The sequence below is a fragment of the Diadema setosum genome, chromosome 7, assembly GCF_964275005.1.
Source record: "Diadema setosum chromosome 7, eeDiaSeto1, whole genome shotgun sequence".
NCBI classification, from domain to species: Eukaryota; Metazoa; Echinodermata; class Echinoidea; order Diadematoida; family Diadematidae; genus Diadema; species Diadema setosum.
The window spans coordinates 24,121,526-24,141,281 of record NC_092691.1 but is presented as its reverse complement, the minus strand read 5'-3'; the positions used below and the strand labels follow the sequence as shown (position 1 = coordinate 24,141,281).

Here is a 19,756-nt window from a genome sequence, read left to right as displayed (position 1 = left end):
TTTTCACAGAACATTGATGCCGATCGCAGACAAATTAGCTTACGTGATCATGGCCGCATTCACACACGAGTCAACAAGAGGGATCGATTTCCGTATCGCAATGCGGATTGCGAGAATAAATGTTTTTGTTGTTTGTTGTTGTTGTTGCTCACTCGCAAATTTAAAGGTTTGCGCATCACAATGCCAAACTTTAGTTTCAAAAATCTATCATTCTGGTGTGTGTGTGTGTGTGTGTGTGTGTCTGCATATTTGTGTGAACGGCATCAATGTTATTATGTCATCACTTTCTCGTCAACTTATGAAAATAGAAATAAGACATAATACCATGAAAATTATGTATTTTAAATCGATTATTACACTACAACCCTATCCCAGAAAGATAACACTGTTCAGTTATACTAACACACCAACAAATATGTTGTTAAAGTGATTCAACCTTTCAAAATATCATTCAACATATCCTAGTCGAGGGATGTACATATCAGACTGGATTCAAACGTATAAAGAGGAACATGACACGTTTAAGACTTCGGATCATTTCGACTATGTCACATTGCTCTCACAGGGAAGGGGGAAAAGATATAAAGCCCCAGACTTACGCTTCTTTCACCTTCGAGAACAGCTTGCGTTCCACTTCCCACAGGCACACATCTTCGAAGCTGTCCTTGCCTCCCGGGTCAGCTTTGATGCACTCCAACACTTTAGGTAGATGTTTTTGCAGGTCCTCCGGGGTCTCTATGAACTCCTTCTTGAGTGCCTTAAAGTCGGTCGCCATGTTTTCCTAATCGTCTGCTCGGTAAAGCAAGATAGACATATTTCAATATCCACAGCAAAATTCTATATACATGTAATACAGTTTATTATGAATCTGCGCGGTTCATCATCTGCCACTAACCTGTGTCTATTATCGTAGTGTAATAAGGAACTTCCTGCCAGGGAGGTATGGTTGTATTCAAAATTATGTCGAAGGGAAACGATTCTATGGAAGTGTTATTTTAAAAACGCTACTGCTAGTGCACCCTAAATATCAGACAGATCTGGCAGAAAATGAAACTGGTCAGTCTTGTTTGAAACCACATTCCTCTCACTGTCAGAGCTCAATCGTGCGTAAAACGGCAGGGAAAAGTTCAATGTCAGATACAAGACCGGCACCGGGTGATCTATTCCCGTATAATATATGGACACACGACTATGTATATCAATATTGCGATTACCTCATACGGTGGAAAGACAATTACGTACTGAAGAGATAAAACGGGCTGCTTGTTTTAGTAACCTTTGTCACAAATTTGGCACCGTACAATCCTATACTGTTTAACCGTTCTTCAATGAATCGGCACTGCGTGTGTGCTTGGCATCAGTGCATGATGAGCGTTAAATCTATCCGCCAGCCTTGCCCCATTTTTTATAAGAAGTAGTTTCCTGAATCCTGTTGTTGCCTTTTCTGAACAGGAAGTAGGCGGCCTCTACGGGTATTACCACGAGGCAGAGCACGATTTAAAGACATAGATATTTAGTATGATTATGCATGCATGCGATGTAGTGTACAATTCTTTATGTGCTTTAGCATCTTTGATGGACATATTAGTAAATATGGTTATGTCCCTGATTGTAATGACAATGATGGTAACAATAACAATCAAATTAATAAAATTAATATGTATATGATCACAAATATATTATATATCAACTCCAAATATCAAAATGCATATGGCACAGGTAGAAACTGCAGACACAACTCAAAATTTCAGTCATTAATCATTCTTGAAACAATCATGCATATAACTAAAAGACCTGGGGCCATCTTCCTCGTCAAGCTTAGCTTATGATGATGGTCCCCTGCATTTCATTTTTATCATTTCCTATTGCTTCCTTTCATATATGATATTCGTTCTTGAAAAAAAAAATGTATGTAAGATCCAAACGTTACGAATATTAGCTGTGTAAATGACTATGTAAGTATTTTGTTGATTTGTGGATTTGTATTGATTTTGAAATGCAGAAATAAAAACTGAACTGAACTGAACTGAACATGATTATACTAATGATTATATACACGCATTATCCCAGTCTACATCTCACCCGTATAAATCGCTAAAGTAGCATGTAGTAATTTTGTGTCCTCTTCCATATAGATTTCAAGAGAACAAATTGACCAAATCATTATCTGCCCCACTTTGTCTTGGTTGCCCCCATCACTATAATATCGAGCTAATGGCGGCAGCGTCCATTGCATGACATGATTGCATGTCATATTCTACACTCACCAAGCTCAATATTTACGCGTTACCATGGCATGGGAGGAGCGACTGCCCGTAGCCACCGACTATCTACGACCTTTCCCTCTATAGTTAGTGCTAATAAAGCATTGTCAAGGCTGCTGTTGGGAGTGTTAGTTTCGTTGTGTGTATTCAGAATATATTATCAAATGTGTTGACTTTCTTGCAGCGAAAGCTGGGAACCGCACGCACACAAAATAGAAACTGGGAAAATTCGTAAGTGGCTTTTTAAGTGCCCGTCAATTTGATAAGGCTCTTTTGAATATTGTGGCCACCGCAGCATTCACAAGTTCACCATTCGATGTCTACATTTCACTTTGATCAGGTCGACGATCTGTTCCAAAAGATGGACACTAGTTGAAGCTATTTGAGTAATGATGTCGCAAAGAGCTTAGATCTGCTTGAGACGGTGAGCAAATTATTGAGAGAGGTTTTAGACAAAATTGACTATTAGTTGTATCAATGAGGTCCATAGCAGGAAACCCGAACAAAACGTTTGATCTTTCCTGTTCGCCATGCGTACTCGCAGCGGTGTTTCCTTGTATCCACCGTGAATGAGCGCTTCTTAATTCCTGATTCTTTTTGAATACGCAGGACGTCTTTGTCAAATCAAGATTGAAGAAAGATAACTTGTCCTTGAAACCTTCCTTTAGGAGCCACTGTGGCATTTCCTTTACCAACATCCTTTCCGCGATTTTCCTCCGAAATAAAAATGGAAAAGCTGACAAAAATTGTTCTCCGACAAGGGTTTTTCTTTTCACGCCGCCTTGAGACCTCGTCAATGTATGATTGTGATCAGCGATCAGTGCATTTTTCTTCCTATATACTGCCACAAATACTACATTACAATCAATTTTTTTTTCATCCTGTCGACCTACATGTTGACATAACATTTAATTTGCTCATTGCTTGATACATAGTACACCGTCGTGATGATTGTATTGCTAATACCAATACTGATAAATAATGAAAAATAATGATGAAAGTGATAATAGTAGTGAAAAAACCCCAACTCTATCTGGTAAGTTAGTCCATGTGCAGTGATCAAAACAAAACTTGTATTATGACAGTAGCGATGATAATGATAACTGATAAATAATGAAAAATAATGATGAAGGTGATAATAGTAGTGAAAAAACCCCAACTCTATCTGGTAAGTTAGTCCATGTGCAGTGATCAAACCAAAACTTGTATTATGACAGTAGCGATGATAATGAGGAAGTGATGTTGATGATATTCATATTGAATTGAATTAAATTGAATTGAAATGACCATGGCAACTAGTTGTTTTACTAATTCTTACAATAACAGCGCAAGATTTTCATGGCCGTAAGGGAGGGGGGTGGGGCATCAGTGCGCCCTACATTCAAAGTGACGCAATCAACATGACTGCTGAATTGGGGACACAAATGAGAAGGATGATATGAAGAATAAATAGAAGGATTAGTGTAGGTTGTGCTTAGTGAAAGTGTGAGAAACAAAGGTGTGACAGCGTTGGCATTACTTAATTCATGCATATTATATTGCTTTAGTGTCTACACTTCATGTATATCGTTGGAATACAATAACATTATTGCACTATGTGCTCAAACTTCTAAGGGTGTAATGTGATTACTACTTTTCTCAAATAAGATCGGGGGGCATTTCATGAAGCAAATTTGCTCTCAGGCAATCAGATGCAAGGATTTCAGTAGCTTGTATCAGTTTGTCAGAAAAATATCCAACCAAAATGCTTCATCAAATGCCCATCAGATGCACTGTTGGTCTGTGACTCAGTGCTAATTATTGTTGGTTGGTATGTTCAGCCTGTGGTATAACATTAAAGGCCTAAGGGTCTAAATCTACAAGATACCGCCTTCTTGAAAAAGGAGGTAAACCTATTGCCTAGAAGTGATTAAGTTATAATGGTTCTATTGCATGAACGTTATAATGTGTTATTCTAGATATGCATTCATAAGAGATATCGCACGTTATACGCAACAGCTTTTAAGTATTTAACCAGGGAGGTGGAAATTCAACGTATCCCATAGGCCTATAACATATTATTTTGATATAGATGCATGCATGTTACACAGACATGATGTTATAATACGTAAAGTCACAGTCACCTCAATCCTGTTTTATATGAGGACATCAGAAGGTAAATGTATTAAGGTAGATAGCTCTTATACTCACGGTATTGGCTTTTCTTATTCTCCTGTTCGCATGCAGATCCACGAGAGCGCAATCATCATTTGCAAACTGAGATGTATGTATGGGCTGTTTCTGTTTGCGTTCACATTTTCTGGCCCCCTAAAGCGAAACAGGAAGAGACCAACCTGCTATAGATATAAACCAGAGAAATAAGATAGACGTCTACTAAGCACTACAGTTGCCATGGCATATCCTGTCCTGAAATAATTGCTTCGGATGCATGGGCGTTCAGTACTGTGCACGACACATGGGGGCAGGTATGGATGAGTTCACATACACACGTTTATCTTGTGTGTTATCAGCCTGTACTGCAGTATTGGCAGCGTGTCCTCACCATGCAAACCGAACCGGTAGCATGACTGGCATGAGGTATTGTTGTCAGGGGCCCATGGCGACAGATAGCGCGGCTGATGAATGAGAATAGTGAGCAAATAAACCAGGATCAAAGTCCACCCATCAGATTCGATTTTGTTCTCTTTTTTTTTTTTTTTTTGATATATGCACATTATTGAGGCATTTCCAATGAAAGGCGGAACGTATGGTTATAGTTGGTATTATTATGTTTGAGACTGTGAAGATCTTCATGGTATTAGATAATGAATTTTCTTTTTCACTCTACATTTTTAAAAGTATATATATAATTTTACCACTTTTGTCTCTCTCTGTTTCCAGTGCAATGAATTTCCTTTGTAGCGATTTATGGTTTTCTTTAATGATAAAGAGACGTTCTGTGAACGGGCATTAGAGTTTCGGAAGGTGTATTTGGCACATCAGTCTGTTATTGTCCATGATATAACGTCTGCGCATTTTCCTCTTTAATCTTCCCTTGTTAGATGTACATAAGGTACGAATACGCATACGTATACACACATACACACACACGCACAACACACACACACACATATAATAAATACTACAGTATAGTATATGTATATAATGATGTATGTCTATGATAGATATAAATGAAATACACAAAAAATATACTAGATATACTCTCTAAAAAAAATCGAGTGAAAATTTTCACTCTAAAAAGAGTGAATACAAAAAAGAGTGAAGTTCGAGTAAAATTGGAATGAATTTTGAGTGAAAATGCTAATTTTCACTAATTTTGGAGTGACGTCAGGGATCACTCCAAAATCTTCGAGTGATCCCTGACGTCACTCCAAAATGAGTGAAAATGAGCATTTTCACTCAAAATTCACTCCAATTTCACTCGAAATTCACTCTTTTTTGTATTCACTCTTTTTAGAGTGAAAATTTTCACTCGATTTTTTTAAGAGAGTAGGCTACAATATATGTACAGTATAAGGGGACAGAGAGAGAAAGAGAGAGAGAGAGAGAAGGAAAGAGAAAGAAAGAAAGATCAAGAGGAATGGGGGAATATATCTTTCTACATGTATTTGACAGAATTTCGCACAGTTTTTCTTGCCGTCGCGTCGCCATTACAACTACAACGAGGACGCAGCTGAGGCGAGTGAAAAGTGGAAGAAGCCTGAGTAACTAGATGTCTAGTACCTTCGTCGCGTCTGTATGTTTACATTGGTGGGTGACAATAGAGGAGATGCAATTGTCCACTTATCACGTGGTCTCTATAGACCTTGACGTGATGACGTCCGTGTGATTATTTTGTCACTTGAGTTTGATTTTCCCTGTACCGTTTCTTAAAGGGAAGGCATAGTATTGGTAGAAAGAATCCCTCTTGGAATTACATGCTTTTTCATATTTCATAAGAGGTTTCTCATTATCTTACCAACAGTAGGTTAGAAACCTAAAGTTATGTCTGAACCAAAACTATACGATCCCTTTAAGAGTGCAAAGTATGCCATACATAACGCTAATACTTAAGGACTCTCATGATCATAAAGCAAGGCCTAATTACAAGAAAGTTCTATAGAGAGAAAGTAATTTCTCATGTGTAATTGACAAGAAAGTTAGAATGCAAATCACATTCCAATAGCAAAATAGTTGTAATTGTAGTTTGTACTTGTACTTTTGCTGCAAATAGATATCATGGCATATCATAGTTACGTTTCTTTCTACTTAGTACACGACTGTATTACGGTACATATTGACGAATATCATTCCTATATCATGCCGATTGTTATGTTAATCTTTATCAAACTGTATTGAAAAAAAAACCAGGGATTGCACAACATAACTACATTGAACAGACAAACAGACCTTGACTTGAATAGCAGTCGCTAAAAAAAAAAAAAAAAAAAAATAAGACAATAATTTTTAGAATGGATGTATTTCTGAAGGCAATTGGCAGAATGAACTTAAATCCGCGAACACTGGCGAAGCAGGTGTTTGGCACAATCACAAGCCACTATTTCTAGTGTCACTGTGGAAAGCAAGTAATGAACGTCTAGACGTCAAGGACGTATCAAAAACATCGATTTCACCTGCAATAACAATTATTCCCTACAATTCAAACTATTTAACTGGTTATGACGACGACCATGATTTGTGGAATACATACATATATATATATATATTGGGCCGTGACGCGAGAAAAGGGCCCTTAGCGCCACTGCGCGCAAACGCCATACGCGCAAAAAAGATCAACTAGCTAACTACGCGGAAATGCACAGACGCATCAAAAAGTGACAGAATTTGGACAAAACATGCTGTTTTGAATATCGTAAATGGGGCATTTAGGAGTGGACTTTCAGACAAAGGTTTGCATATCCAAATACGTAAGAGTTTCTTCTACAATATGGAGGTGAAAACTCATTTTCGGTATATAATGCCCTAAGGGCCCTTTTCTCGCGTCACGGCCCAAATATATAAATTGACTTATATGATAATTGATATGATTGAATGATATGTGTTGTTGTTGTTTTTTAATTGCGAAAATATTTCATGGGACATTTATTAGGATAGGATGAGATAGGATTTGTTTGATGAAGTTGTCATTTTTTTTTCAAAAGAAAATATATCAATATTTAGTTTTGCTTGTATTATTCGTTTTTTTCTTTTGTTAATTATTTTCCTCATCTTGAAATAACAGAATTGAGCTCTTCGTGATTTGCTCAGAGGCTTTCATGTGAGTTATCCAACAACCACTAGAGGTGTATAGGATGCTATTATTCACATGTGCTTATCCTGAAAATCAATTTCAATTCAATTTCAATTTCAATTTTATTTTCATTTCCATTGAATAAACAGGAAAGTCATATACAATACATTTACAGAACATATTTGTAACAATTTCAAAGAAAACGTACAAGACGGTTAGTGGTCACAAGTAACAACATAATTATCATATCATATCATACAACATATTATCATAATTCATTCGGTATTTTCACATACAAAGACATAGAAAGAGAAGTAATGTGTTGGACAGAGAATGAGAACGCTTATTAACTGCATAACATTGTTTATGGCACTCAAGACGGTCGCGTGATATATATGTAATGTATGGTATAAAATATCAATATAATTATGTACGTAATATCCACTTACTTGCGCACATTGCGATTTATGTATTTGAAAAAGACAGCGTTCTTCTAAATGAATACGCATGATTTTCCTCTTCTGAAATTGTCAAGTGAAAGTAAAAACCACAACAATTGTGCAGCTCTCACCAACTTTTGATATAGTCTAGCTTCATTTTCGACATCTAAACTCCCAATATTATAGTAATGCTCCATGATATTGCTTCAAGGAAAGTTCTTCGTATCACTAGCGGTCCCGCCCCGCGTGTCTATTCGGACCCACTTGATGAAATAATATTTCCTGAATATTAAAGACATAAATCGTTCGTATCAATTTGAGCCAGTGCTCGAAGTGCCTCATGTCTTTGTTTTCCTTGTCCATGTTTCTGAAAATCGATCTTCTCGTGATTATCTAGTGAGTTTCACTCTGAAAACCTTGCTACCTCAGCATAACACTTGTCCTATAGATTTTAGAATTGTTAAAGCTGCAATATCGAATCTGTTTTGTCATAGAATGCTTTTAAACTAAGTTGATTTTTTTAACGTAAGAATCGTACCATAACGTACAAATTGTTCTGTTACAATTTTCAACCCCTCATCTGTAGTTCACTATATCTAATTCTATATGTGTGTGTGTGTGTGTGTGTGTGTGTGTGTGTGTAAGCACCAGCTTATTTTAGATTTTTCAGTCACTGTCTCTCTGTTCTTCTGTTAGCTTGTAGTCATTCGATTTATTGTTGTCCATTTTTTATTTCATGTCTGAATAATGCACACTACGTACTGCTATGTCCTGTCTTGTGTTTCTCTTGTCTTGTTCTATATTGTAATGCACTTTCCTGTCTTCCTTTACTGTCTCGCTGCCTCTCCCTCCCTCTCTCTCTCTCTCTCGATATATGTATATATATATATATATATATATATATATATATATTTTTTTTTTTTTTATTATTATTATTTATATGTAATACATTCATTGCACTATATATTTTGTGTTCTGTTGAACTGAACATAGAATTTAATTGAATTTATTGCATAGATCAAGACTGACACTTCGTTATGGTAGGTTACAAGAGTTTTATTAATACAGTGAAACCCCGTTACAACGAGGTCCGTGTATGGGACCGGCGATATTACCTCGTTACAACCGGTACCTCGTTATAACCGTACGCATCAAAAACAAAGAAAAACATAAGCACGACATCATACCCATCAATGAAACTTAAGAACATCCTTTGCGTTGTTATTACACTATTATGGATCATTATTATTGAGAGATAAAAGGGAATTATTTGTGAATTAGAAGAAAAAGTAGGGGTTGAAATGAGTTATTTCTGTATTGTAATTCTTGTTTGTTAAGTTTTTCTATTAGCACCAGCGGAAATAGAGTAACATACAGACGTTGTTTACCGTAACTTGCGAGGTATTTTTACGCTGTTGGTGCACAGAGGGAATGAGATGATTTCATGAATCATTTCGGCTGTAATCTTGTACAATGTGTGATCGTTGCGTCCGAAGGGATCAAAAATGCGTTCTTTATTTTCTTCCGAAAATGTCTTCGCGTTTTGTTCATCCGTTCTTGAAAAATATGCGACAGGATTGAATGTGGAAGGTTGTGATCCTTTTTACGCAAATCTGTACCTGGTAGACCATTCTGAAAGCAAGAAAAATCTTCATTGTGAAATGAAGTGTTAAAATTGTGATAATAAACAAACCTAGATTTATTCAAACTAATAAATGTATTTGATTCTTTTTCTGATTTAGGTTAATATGCGTCATTCTATAATATTTTTTACGCTACTGTCACCTGGCGAGATCGCGATGATTTCAGAGTAACATGCGTTGTTTACCGTTAACTTGCGGGGTATTTTACGCTATTGGTGCCCAGCGGGAATTCGATAAGTTCATGAATCATTTCGGCTGTAATTTTATACAATGTATTATCGTTGCGCCCGAAGGGATTAAAATGCGTTCTTTATTTTCTTCCGAAAATCTCTTCGCGTTTTGTACATCCGTTCTTGAACTGTTAAATGCGTTTGTTTCTTTTTCCGAACACCGATTAAGCAGGTTAACATGCGTTATTCATCTACTTTTACGCTACTGTCACCCGGAGAGATCGCGATTTCATTAATTATTTCGGCTTTAATCATACACACTCATATTTAAATCATTATTTGTTAAATGATAATGAACAAATCCAGATCTATTCAAATTAATAGATACGTTTGTTTCTTTTTCTGAACACAGATTAAGTATAGGTTAACATGCGTTATTCAAGTATTTTTACGCTACTGTCACCCAGCCAGATCACGATGACTTCATGAATTATTTGGCTTTAATCACACACACTCATATTTAATTTTATTTGTTAAATTATAATGAACAAATCTAGATCTACTCAAAGTAATAGATGCGTTTGTTTCTTTTTCTGAACACCGTTTAATTACGTTAATATCATGCGTTATTCAACTATTTTTACGCTACTGTCAGCCGGGCGGGATCGCGATGTTTTCATTAATTATTTCGGCTTTAATCATCCACACTCATATTTGCTAACTAGCAAAAGAACTGGAAGTCGGAACTACAAATGGAAAGGATATAATGATGAGTTGCACACGCATTCCAATTGTCCACTTTTGGCCACAAGTGTCGCTACATGCAAAGTTTTTGGATCCGTTATCTTTTTTTTTTCTCGATGCGCTGTGATCTGACCTAATATCACGCACGCGTATCTCGCGAAAAAGAAAAGCGAATGATTATGTTGATAATTTAGTAGGAACATCGGAAGGCATTCCTGTGTCTTATCGCAAGGTTTAGAAGAAAACATGGAAGGAACAGTTCTCTACAAAACGGGAAAAAGACGTGGATTGCGTGAATTCAGTTTTCAATGTTTCGTTTGTCGCGTGTTTGAAAGCGGCAATTCAGTTAAGAAATGGAACCTCGTTATATCCGATCAAAATAACTAATTGCTTATGTTTTTCTTTGTCATGATGCACCGAAATTGTCCTCGTTATAACCGGAATGTCGTTATAACCGAACTCGTTATTACCGATTCGTTCTGCCATAGGTTTACACGCAAAGGAAAACGGGACCGACGCGATCACCTCGTTATAAGCGGTTCCTCGTTATAACCGAACTCGTTATAACGGGGTTTCACTGTAGTAGTAATGATATCTGACGAATGCAAACAAAGAGAAACTGAACAGAAATATAATAAAAATGAAAAATGAGCAAAGAAAATGGGATTTCATTGCTATTCGAGCCAGACCGATGATACAAATCAGGTTTTCATAGCTCAGTTGGTAAGAGCACCGGTCTGGCAATCCAAAGGTCTCAGATTAAAATCCCGATGGAATCCCATTTTCTTTGCTCATTTGTCATGTCATATCGATATTTGGTACTTATACTGTGCTTTCTTTTTCACACGACATACAGTGCTTTGAAATGCCATTCCTGGGACATCATTAGTGACAAATCGAGCACAAAATAACATAAAGTGACATTGCAAGTTCGGGATGTTTTGGTGTTTTTGTGTCAACATGAACTGACTATCCAGGGTTTTCCAATAACGATTTGCACACACACTTACATAAAATCAAAACAATGTAGAACGCATTCACCATATAGTCTTATGCACAGGGATCACCACATATCAAAAGCAATGGTTTACTGGAAGAATTGAAACAAACGCGTAATCACGGAGCACACACACACACACACACATACATACAAACAGTTATACGTCAAAGATGAATCACTGATTAATACAAGCAGCTGTTATGTGATGGAGAACATTCCACTGTAATCAAAGAAATGATATTCCCATTCTACCCCAGCAACACAAAATGAAATGAGTCCTGTCCATAGAACATATTCTTTGGTTTCTTTTTTTTTTCTTCCCTGAAAGACATAATGACATTGTTGTTGTTTTCATATCGCTTGTGTATAAAATATGATGACAATGATTGCACTTATGAATAAAAGCGATATGATGCTATGAATGTCCTTTTTTCAATGGGGTCACGTCGAAACAGCCGATTTCTTGTAAAGACGTCTATTTGTTAAACTTTTACGGTTTGGAACCTCAGCCCGTCAGATCCGGAAAATAGTAAGCATCAAATCAATTGAGACTTCTCTCTCTTTTTTTTTTTTTTTTTTGTTCATTCTATAAAGTAGATTCTTGGTAAAGCTCAATTCAAGTTTAAAAAGAATAAATACTATATAATAATATATGAACTTCTTTTGTCAGGTATACATATTCCGTTGTTTGTTTTTTTCTTCGTTCATATTGCAGCAAAAGAATCGTGTAATGGAATATTTATTCTATATTCAAATGTCTGCAAAGTATTCATAATATGCTTCCCAGGAGGACTTTGTTTTGTACATTTTAAGGACCTGTTGGGAAAATTTAACCCGATATTCTCGTCACCTATTGAAAGGCTCGATAATTTTGATGTGAATGTTCAGACAGGAAAGTGACTGTCATTGACTTCAAAAGACAGAATTACCGTGTTACCCTAATTCTGTCATTTTCATTTGGCAATGAATACAACACAGTAGATTGCGCTCTCACACTACTCGTAAAGATAATTATAGGGTTACCAAAAAAAAAAAAATCTTATGAAAGACATTAGTATGATCCAACAAAGGCACGCAACACTGTAAGGACCAGAAGTGAAACTCCAACGTACTTATGACGATTGTCCAATATCTTTCTTTCGCTGCTCGCTCTCTGATCCGTCTATCCCAGCAGCCTTACTGAAGCTGCTAGATCGTGTTCCATGCGAATGCATTTCAAGGGCCTTTCGTTGTATTATCTCGATTTGCTACCTTACCATCACGCGTTGAATGCACAATAAAACAGCCTATAACATACGTTATGCTCAGTCCGTGAGAATAAAGTTAATCCATCTATTTCCAAGGTGTTGTAGCAGCTCAACTTTCTCTGCTTCTCTCTCCTCCTCAATCTCCTTCTCTCCGCTCTGATCTCTCCGTTTTCCCCACTCTCTCTCCTCCTCTCTCCCTGGGTCATTTATCCTCCCCTCTGGTTCTCTTCAAAACAATTCCAAGGTAACCGCTTGACAACACTGACCACTTGTTTGTTTCACTGTCTGATACCAGAGAGGTGAGTCACCTCCTGTACATGTATAAATACCAATTGCTCTTTGTGTGAAAGATGCAGAGTGTGTTACAATTTCACCGTCGTCACATCAGTGACTGGCTCCCACAACTTGGTGCAGAGCCTCTAATAAACCATCCAATCTACAATGTACGCCCGGAGTGCCTGATGTCTTGTTTTTCTACACAGTGTATTCAACTTTAATTAGTGAGTAGATGTTGTGGTGGATCCATGGAGTGTATACAATGTACTTGCAGAACTGCAATACGAACACACAACAAACATACACACCCACGATCCTCACTCTCTAAATTGGTGACCCCGTATTACGAACAACAACGCAGCAAATCATGACTGACACGACGTCAACTCCAACCACGCCCGAGCTTGCCTCAACACAGGACGCCGACACTCTTGCCGCAGCTGCATGCCTTCCTGATTGCCTAAGTCCATCTCCCCTTTCTCGGAGCCAATTTTCTGCATCTCTGTCATCTACCTTGCAACATGCACAACTCAACTTTGCATCAACGGGATTGCTCCTTTCTCGTCACCGGCCCGCTGCCACATCACGACATGCACTCGACCAGCCCGCGGCCACTCCGTCAATTCATTCACCTAAAGGACTTTCCCTCGATCTCGTGCACGCATTTCATCGACACACCTATCGACATTTCAACCACGCTTCTCTGGTCATGAGCTACTCCCCGACTCAACTGGTTCTCTGAACCATGTTACGCTTACTGTCAGGGAAATTCATTGTGCCCATGACGAACTGACATTTATTTCACGAGTACGACCCCGCCACTTACGCCGGCACGTACGCCTATCTTTTGCACGTCACAACGCAGTCGATGCGACGACATATCGCCCGCCGTGCCAACGCCAATCATCTTCGAACATGCCATCGCAACGAGCACGCTGCATGTTTTTGCCCGCCACGATGCCGCCCGGCCGCCGTCTACTTCACCCACCGCACGCCTCGACGGTTTCTTCGGCAGGCAGGCACGATCGACATCCACGACCGCCTAATCGCCGCACTGACACCGACACCTGCCAGCATCGACCCGCCTTCAACCGCACAACGCCATTCGAATCGCTCGAACTCTCGACACGATATGATACGAATTGCTCAACAGCTGTCGCTTCGACACGATACGACACACCGCGATACGAATCGCTCAACTCTCGCAACGCCACGATACGACTCGACGTTGCCGCATCGGCCGCCACGAACTCTCGATCGCCCTCCGCCTAACTTTGGCTCGACCTCGAACACATCGCGCATCGGCTTCTACCGGCACGACTCGCTGCTGCCGCTGGCCATCTCGCGCTTGCCAACTATCAACACGACATCTCCAGGCGACTCACTGTCCTGTCGAGCGACCGTTGGTAGCTGACAATCTGACATCGACATCGACCATCCGCTCATCCCGACACTCGTCCACGCCACGTCCTATTGGCTACAGTTAGTCTTCGTCAACCGCGATGGCCCGACTTTACCCGAGCACGTTATAATCGCAAGCGATAAAAAGACTCAGTCATATTCAGGACATTCGTGTTGGACAGTCATTTCACCGTTTGTATCATGTTTACTATATCATATCTGTCAAGTAAGCATCACCTTGCACATTTCAATTATTGTACTATGATCATGCTTTAATTCTCTAAAATTATATGTTGCCTTTCGATATGCGATAACACGGTTTATAAACACTGCCTGCAATGACACGCGTCAACTGCCAGTGATTATTTTTGTATCGTCATCTTGAAACGAAAACATGTAAATTGACAGAATTATTGAGTGCCAATTCCAATAGTTCATGCGTTTATTGCCTTACATGCATTTTAACTGTACACGACGCATACAGTTTGACAAGTTCATTGCTTTGAAACGTTCAGCATAATTAACATTTGTTCCGTTCGCATTTCTCGAACCACGTTCACTTTGGCATTGTCTTGTATACGATTACATAGCGCGTTTTATGCCTTACAACGGTTCACGAAATTCAACATAACGAATGTGTGCATGTACGTTTTCCAAACCATTCAGTACAATTTATAATTTCCATGTGTGCTCTAGCCTCGCTGCATACTTTTACATTTTCTATCGTTCCCATCTCTCTCTTCCACCTTTCGAGAAGCTCACTAGGGGGGAGCTACTGTAGCAGCTCAACTTTCTCTGCTTCTCTCTCCTCCTCAATCTCCTTCTCTCCGCTCTGATCTCTCCGTTTTCCCCACTCTCTCTCCTCCTCTCTCCCTGGGTCATTTATCCTCCCCTCTGGTTCTCTTCAAAACAATTCCAAGGTAACCGCTTGACAACACTGACCACTTGTTTGTTTCACTGTCTGATACCAGAGAGGTGAGTCACCTCCTGTACATGTATAAATACCAATTGCTCTTTGTGTGAAAGATGCAGAGTGTGTTACAATTTCACCGTCGTCACATCAGTGACTGGCTCCCACAACTTGGTGCAGAGCCTCTAATAAACCATCCAATCTACAATGTACGCCCGGAGTGCCTGATGTCTTGTTTTTCTACACAGTGTATTCAACTTTAATTAGTGAGTAGATGTTGTGGTGGATCCATGGAGTGTATACAATGTACTTGCAGAACTGCAATACGAACACACAACAAACATACACACCCACGACATGCTCTCACTAAAGTGTTTTCCATGTACAGCGCAAGAAATATCAGGGCTTACAATATACAGAGCAGCAGTATGCATTTATTGCTTCAAATAAGCTATTTTACTACGAGATTCCAAGGTAAGAAATTAGATGATGATGCAGAATGACGATTTCTTGTTCTTCTTTCCTGACCCAGTGCTGCCATTGCTCTCCTGTGACTGCGACTTAACCGAGGGTGAAGAAGCTGTTTTCTCCACCTGAGCTGGAGAATCTTGCCTCTGTGGTTCCTCTTGCTCAGAGGAGCTTGGCCTTTCAGATTCATTTAACTCCTCCGAGGTGGCTCCCTCCTGGGATTGCCCTTCTTCATCAGGCTTTTCTTCTTGACTGACCTCATCTTGTGTTCCTTCCTCTTCATTCTGACCAGGGCTCTTGTCGGCTTCATCCCCCGCTGTTTCCAGCTGGAGCGTGGGCTGGGCATGCTCCTGGATCTTCAACAGGAGTTCGTCAAACTTTTCGTCGTCAAAGTTGGCCTGACTCGTCTCTTTGGTGAAGTCGATGTAGAGGAGCTGAGTGAAGGTCATACTCATCGGTCCTTCTGGTGGCCATGTCATTTGTTCCATGAGCAAAGGCACGACGGGTTTCCGCAGAGCGTCGGACAGACTCACCTCACGACGACAGTTGGCAGAGAGAGCGTACTTCGGTGTGACGCAGGATACAACGACCTGCAGGGACAAACAAGGGCATAAACAATTTAAATGTCAGTATATCAGACGCAAGGAAAGGATTATCAACTTTAAGGTAACCTTTGCTCTGCCAGTAACTATAGGGAAGTCAGTTAGTGTGTTTTCTTACTATTGGTATTGTGTGACAAGTAATCAAAAGATGAATATTGGCTCTAAATTATTTTGTACTTATACGTTGACTGAGAGTGGGATATCTAAGCAGTAATCAAGCTGTCATCTGCCCCGACCTTTGCATTCCTGATCCCCTTGTCAATCTTGGAGTAGAGTGGATCCCCACCACCCATCTGATTGATGTCCAGCCAGCAGTGGTAGCCTAAACTGGTGAGACGTGAGAACAGTCTCTTGATTTCAGGTTGTTTGCCCCATTGGTACGAGATGAAGACGGACGGATGCTCTAAATGTTCCTGATGAATTGAAATAACAATGAACACAGAAAATGACGTCAGAGGAATTGAGTGATGCTTTCCGTGATAGGATTTTCAGGATGGTGCGAAATAAAGACGGACGAATACCTTATTATATAGAATCCTGATGAGTACAAAATAAGTACAATGAACAAGTGCAGGTGGCTTAATTGTTGCGTTTTGTAACACGAATAGCAGATTTTATGCAGAAGATCACCGCCTTTACAGTTTAAGCGTGGTATAAGCCTTATCATCAAGCCAAGAATGTTTCATGAAACCAATCATCTTCCCATTGATATGTTATTTTTCTTTTATTACTATGAATTACCTTTAGGAGTAAGTGTTACTACAATGACAATATTAAAACAGGAGGAAATTTGAAGTAGAGTTCGCAATCTTTGCATATCTATAACAAATTGGGAACCACAGATGAATGTCAGTTCTTGACAAATCAAGTAACAATATCTTATGTTTCATATTGTTCTGATTCTGCCAGAAGTTTACAACTGAAAGTTGCCGAGGGCAAACATCGAGACCGCAAATATTTTCTACCCAAAAATTGTTGGAAAATACCCAAAAATTGTTGGAAAATACCGCAAAAATATATGGTATGCAAAGTCAGCTACAGTGCCTATGTTTTCTGCCTGTTCTTCATGTGATTTAAACGCATTCAGTTCACTTTTAATTCACACACATGTTTCTATCAAATTCGGATCAAGGTTTCTCTTGCTGTACTGTACCTGATGATTAGACTTTGGCTGGGAGTTTGGTTTGGTTTCTTCAACTTTCTTCACGATGGCAGGTTTGTCTTCCACTTGAGGGATCCAGTTTCGGTACTCTGTATGACAACAAAAGATTAAAAGTTGCTCCAATGGAACCAGACATACTTATTGGTGGAGCCAGTGTCCTCAAGAAACCACTTTAGTGTGATTATATCTATGATTATTACGATCATCATGATTCATTCCTAATCCATGCATGAAACAAGAGAAGTTACGGTGATAATCATTATATGTTACTCATAGTAATCTTCTTCGTATGATTATTAATAACATTAGTCTGGACGTCAGGATGAAGAATGCTTAATATGATAATTGTGGTCCATGGACCTTCCTCATTATATGAATACATGGTAATGCGCACATTAAATGAAAGGTATCATTATGGAGAAAAAAGACAAGTGATGATCAAATTAAGATATATTTCATGTTCATGCGAGATGGGAGATCTTGAAGCAGAAGAACACAAAAGGGGAGAAATGAACTTGGGAAGTTATTAAAAAAAAGAGTTACAACACGCAAATACGTAATGACGGCTATTGACACTCACTCATCAACGTGGATTAGAAACAACACTTACCTTCGGTCACCATGCTTTCGTCTGGGTTGGCGTGATACGAGATTTGTCCCAGGAGCTCAGAGAACTTTGCGTCATCCCAAAACTTCTCTCCCCTCACATACTCCTTCTCGTTGTAAAACTGGATGTAAAGAAGCTGAGAGAAGAGCATACTCATTGCGCCCTCCGGTGGCCAAGGAGTCCGATCGATGAGAATCGGTATAATTGGTTTGTTGAGCAGGTTGGCAAGGTTTACCTTGTTGGAGAATGGGTAGAAGAAGATATAGTGAGTTGTCAGTCCCCTTGATGGTTGTGTCAACTCTAATGTCAGTTTCAATCTTAGAAGAGAGTTACAATTCTTTTTACCGAAATACAAATACAATATGACGAATAAACCTTGACATACTAGGATTTCTTACCTCCTTGTTGCAGTTCTCCGAACCAGAATACTTCTCTGTCACCATACAGAGGACCAATTTGGCGGATCGCATCCCCTGACTGATGCGAGCAAAGAGCTGGTCTCCTCCTCCCATCTGACCGATGTCCATCCAGCAGGGGAATCCCGCCATCTCCAGATGTTTTCTAATGGCTTTAACCTCGGGCTGGTGGTCCCACTGGTAGCTGAGAAAGATGGCAGGTGGTTTCTCGGAGTCGTCGGACGGGGCTTGAGGAACCAGCAGTTCTGTCATGGAGAGCACAAACGTTAAATCGTTGATATCCTTGATAGACTATTGTCACCCAATTGTTATAAATCATCTCTAGAATAACGAGATAGGTTGCCTTGAAAGATATACAATTAATGTTCTCTAGGAGACCGAAAACATGGCTGTCTTACATATTTTACAAAGGATTATGTAAATATATACCTGCTTCCTCCAGAGACTGCGTGATGATCTCCGCGGCGTCTGTTCGTCCCATGTCTTCCAGAGCACTCAGGATGGCGTACGTGGCGTCACTACTCTTGTGTGTGGTATACCATTCGGCCAAGATAGCCATTGTCGGATCGGGGGACAGGGCCCAGTTACGGATATCCTCACCCGAGTATCCGAGTCGAACTGCAAGAAACCGCCAGTCATGCTCATGTTCCGGGTTGAGGAGTTTAGAGACATCGCGGGACCACTTTGGCGCGTTGGTGATCGTCTGCAACAAAGGGAATTCATTGTTAAGAGCATCGAAGCTGTTTATGAAATGTTTGTTCCGATAGCTAATACCGTACAAGTAGCCGAAGGTGACACTATATCTTACAAATAATAACAGTCAGAGTCAAGAAAAATATATATATTTTTTAAAGTAAACTTACCACAGTCTATCTGAACTCCTGATCATAGAGCGCAGTTAGTAGACTGCAAACTAATGAAGGGACAGTTTTTATTCTCAAACAATAAGAGGAATGATCCAGTTGTGGGGACTGAACTTACGTTTAAGAGTGGCTATGCAGTAGCCAACAAGTAAACACCTAAATCCTTATCTGCAAGGAACATGAGGGCCGATGGCTTTACACATTCCTTCCAGAGGAGCAGGGAGAGGAATAAACACCTATAGGCACATAGCGGCATCACTACTACGGCCATCGAGATACAAACTCTGAACTTAAGATTCCTAGTCCGTGGTCA

General features: G+C 39.5%; 2 protein-coding genes across 2 annotated transcripts in view; both read right to left on the bottom strand.

The window, feature by feature from the left end:
- The window catches only part of LOC140230465 (uncharacterized), a 33,423-nt gene extending 14,284 nt beyond the window's left edge, over positions 1 to 19,139 (bottom strand). Inside the window, exons 1-2 of the mRNA XM_072310620.1 lie at positions 19,010 to 19,139; positions 600 to 789 (exon numbers count right to left, since the gene is read on the bottom strand). Of these exons, the coding sequence (XP_072166721.1) occupies positions 600 to 775 (176 nt within the window). The 5' untranslated portion in view covers positions 776 to 789; positions 19,010 to 19,139. The remainder of the gene's footprint in view (positions 1 to 599; positions 790 to 19,009) is intronic.
- Positions 15,808 to 18,832, bottom strand: LOC140231126 (uncharacterized). Its single transcript, XM_072311277.1, has 5 exons — positions 18,563 to 18,832; positions 18,168 to 18,399; positions 17,549 to 17,646; positions 16,632 to 16,808; positions 15,808 to 16,383 (listed from the first exon to the last, which is right to left on the bottom strand). The coding sequence occupies exons 1-5, from the start codon at positions 18,830 to 18,832 to the stop codon at positions 15,808 to 15,810; spliced, it is 1,353 nt and encodes a 450-aa protein (XP_072167378.1).
- Positions 19,140 to 19,756: the final 617 nt, after the last annotated feature.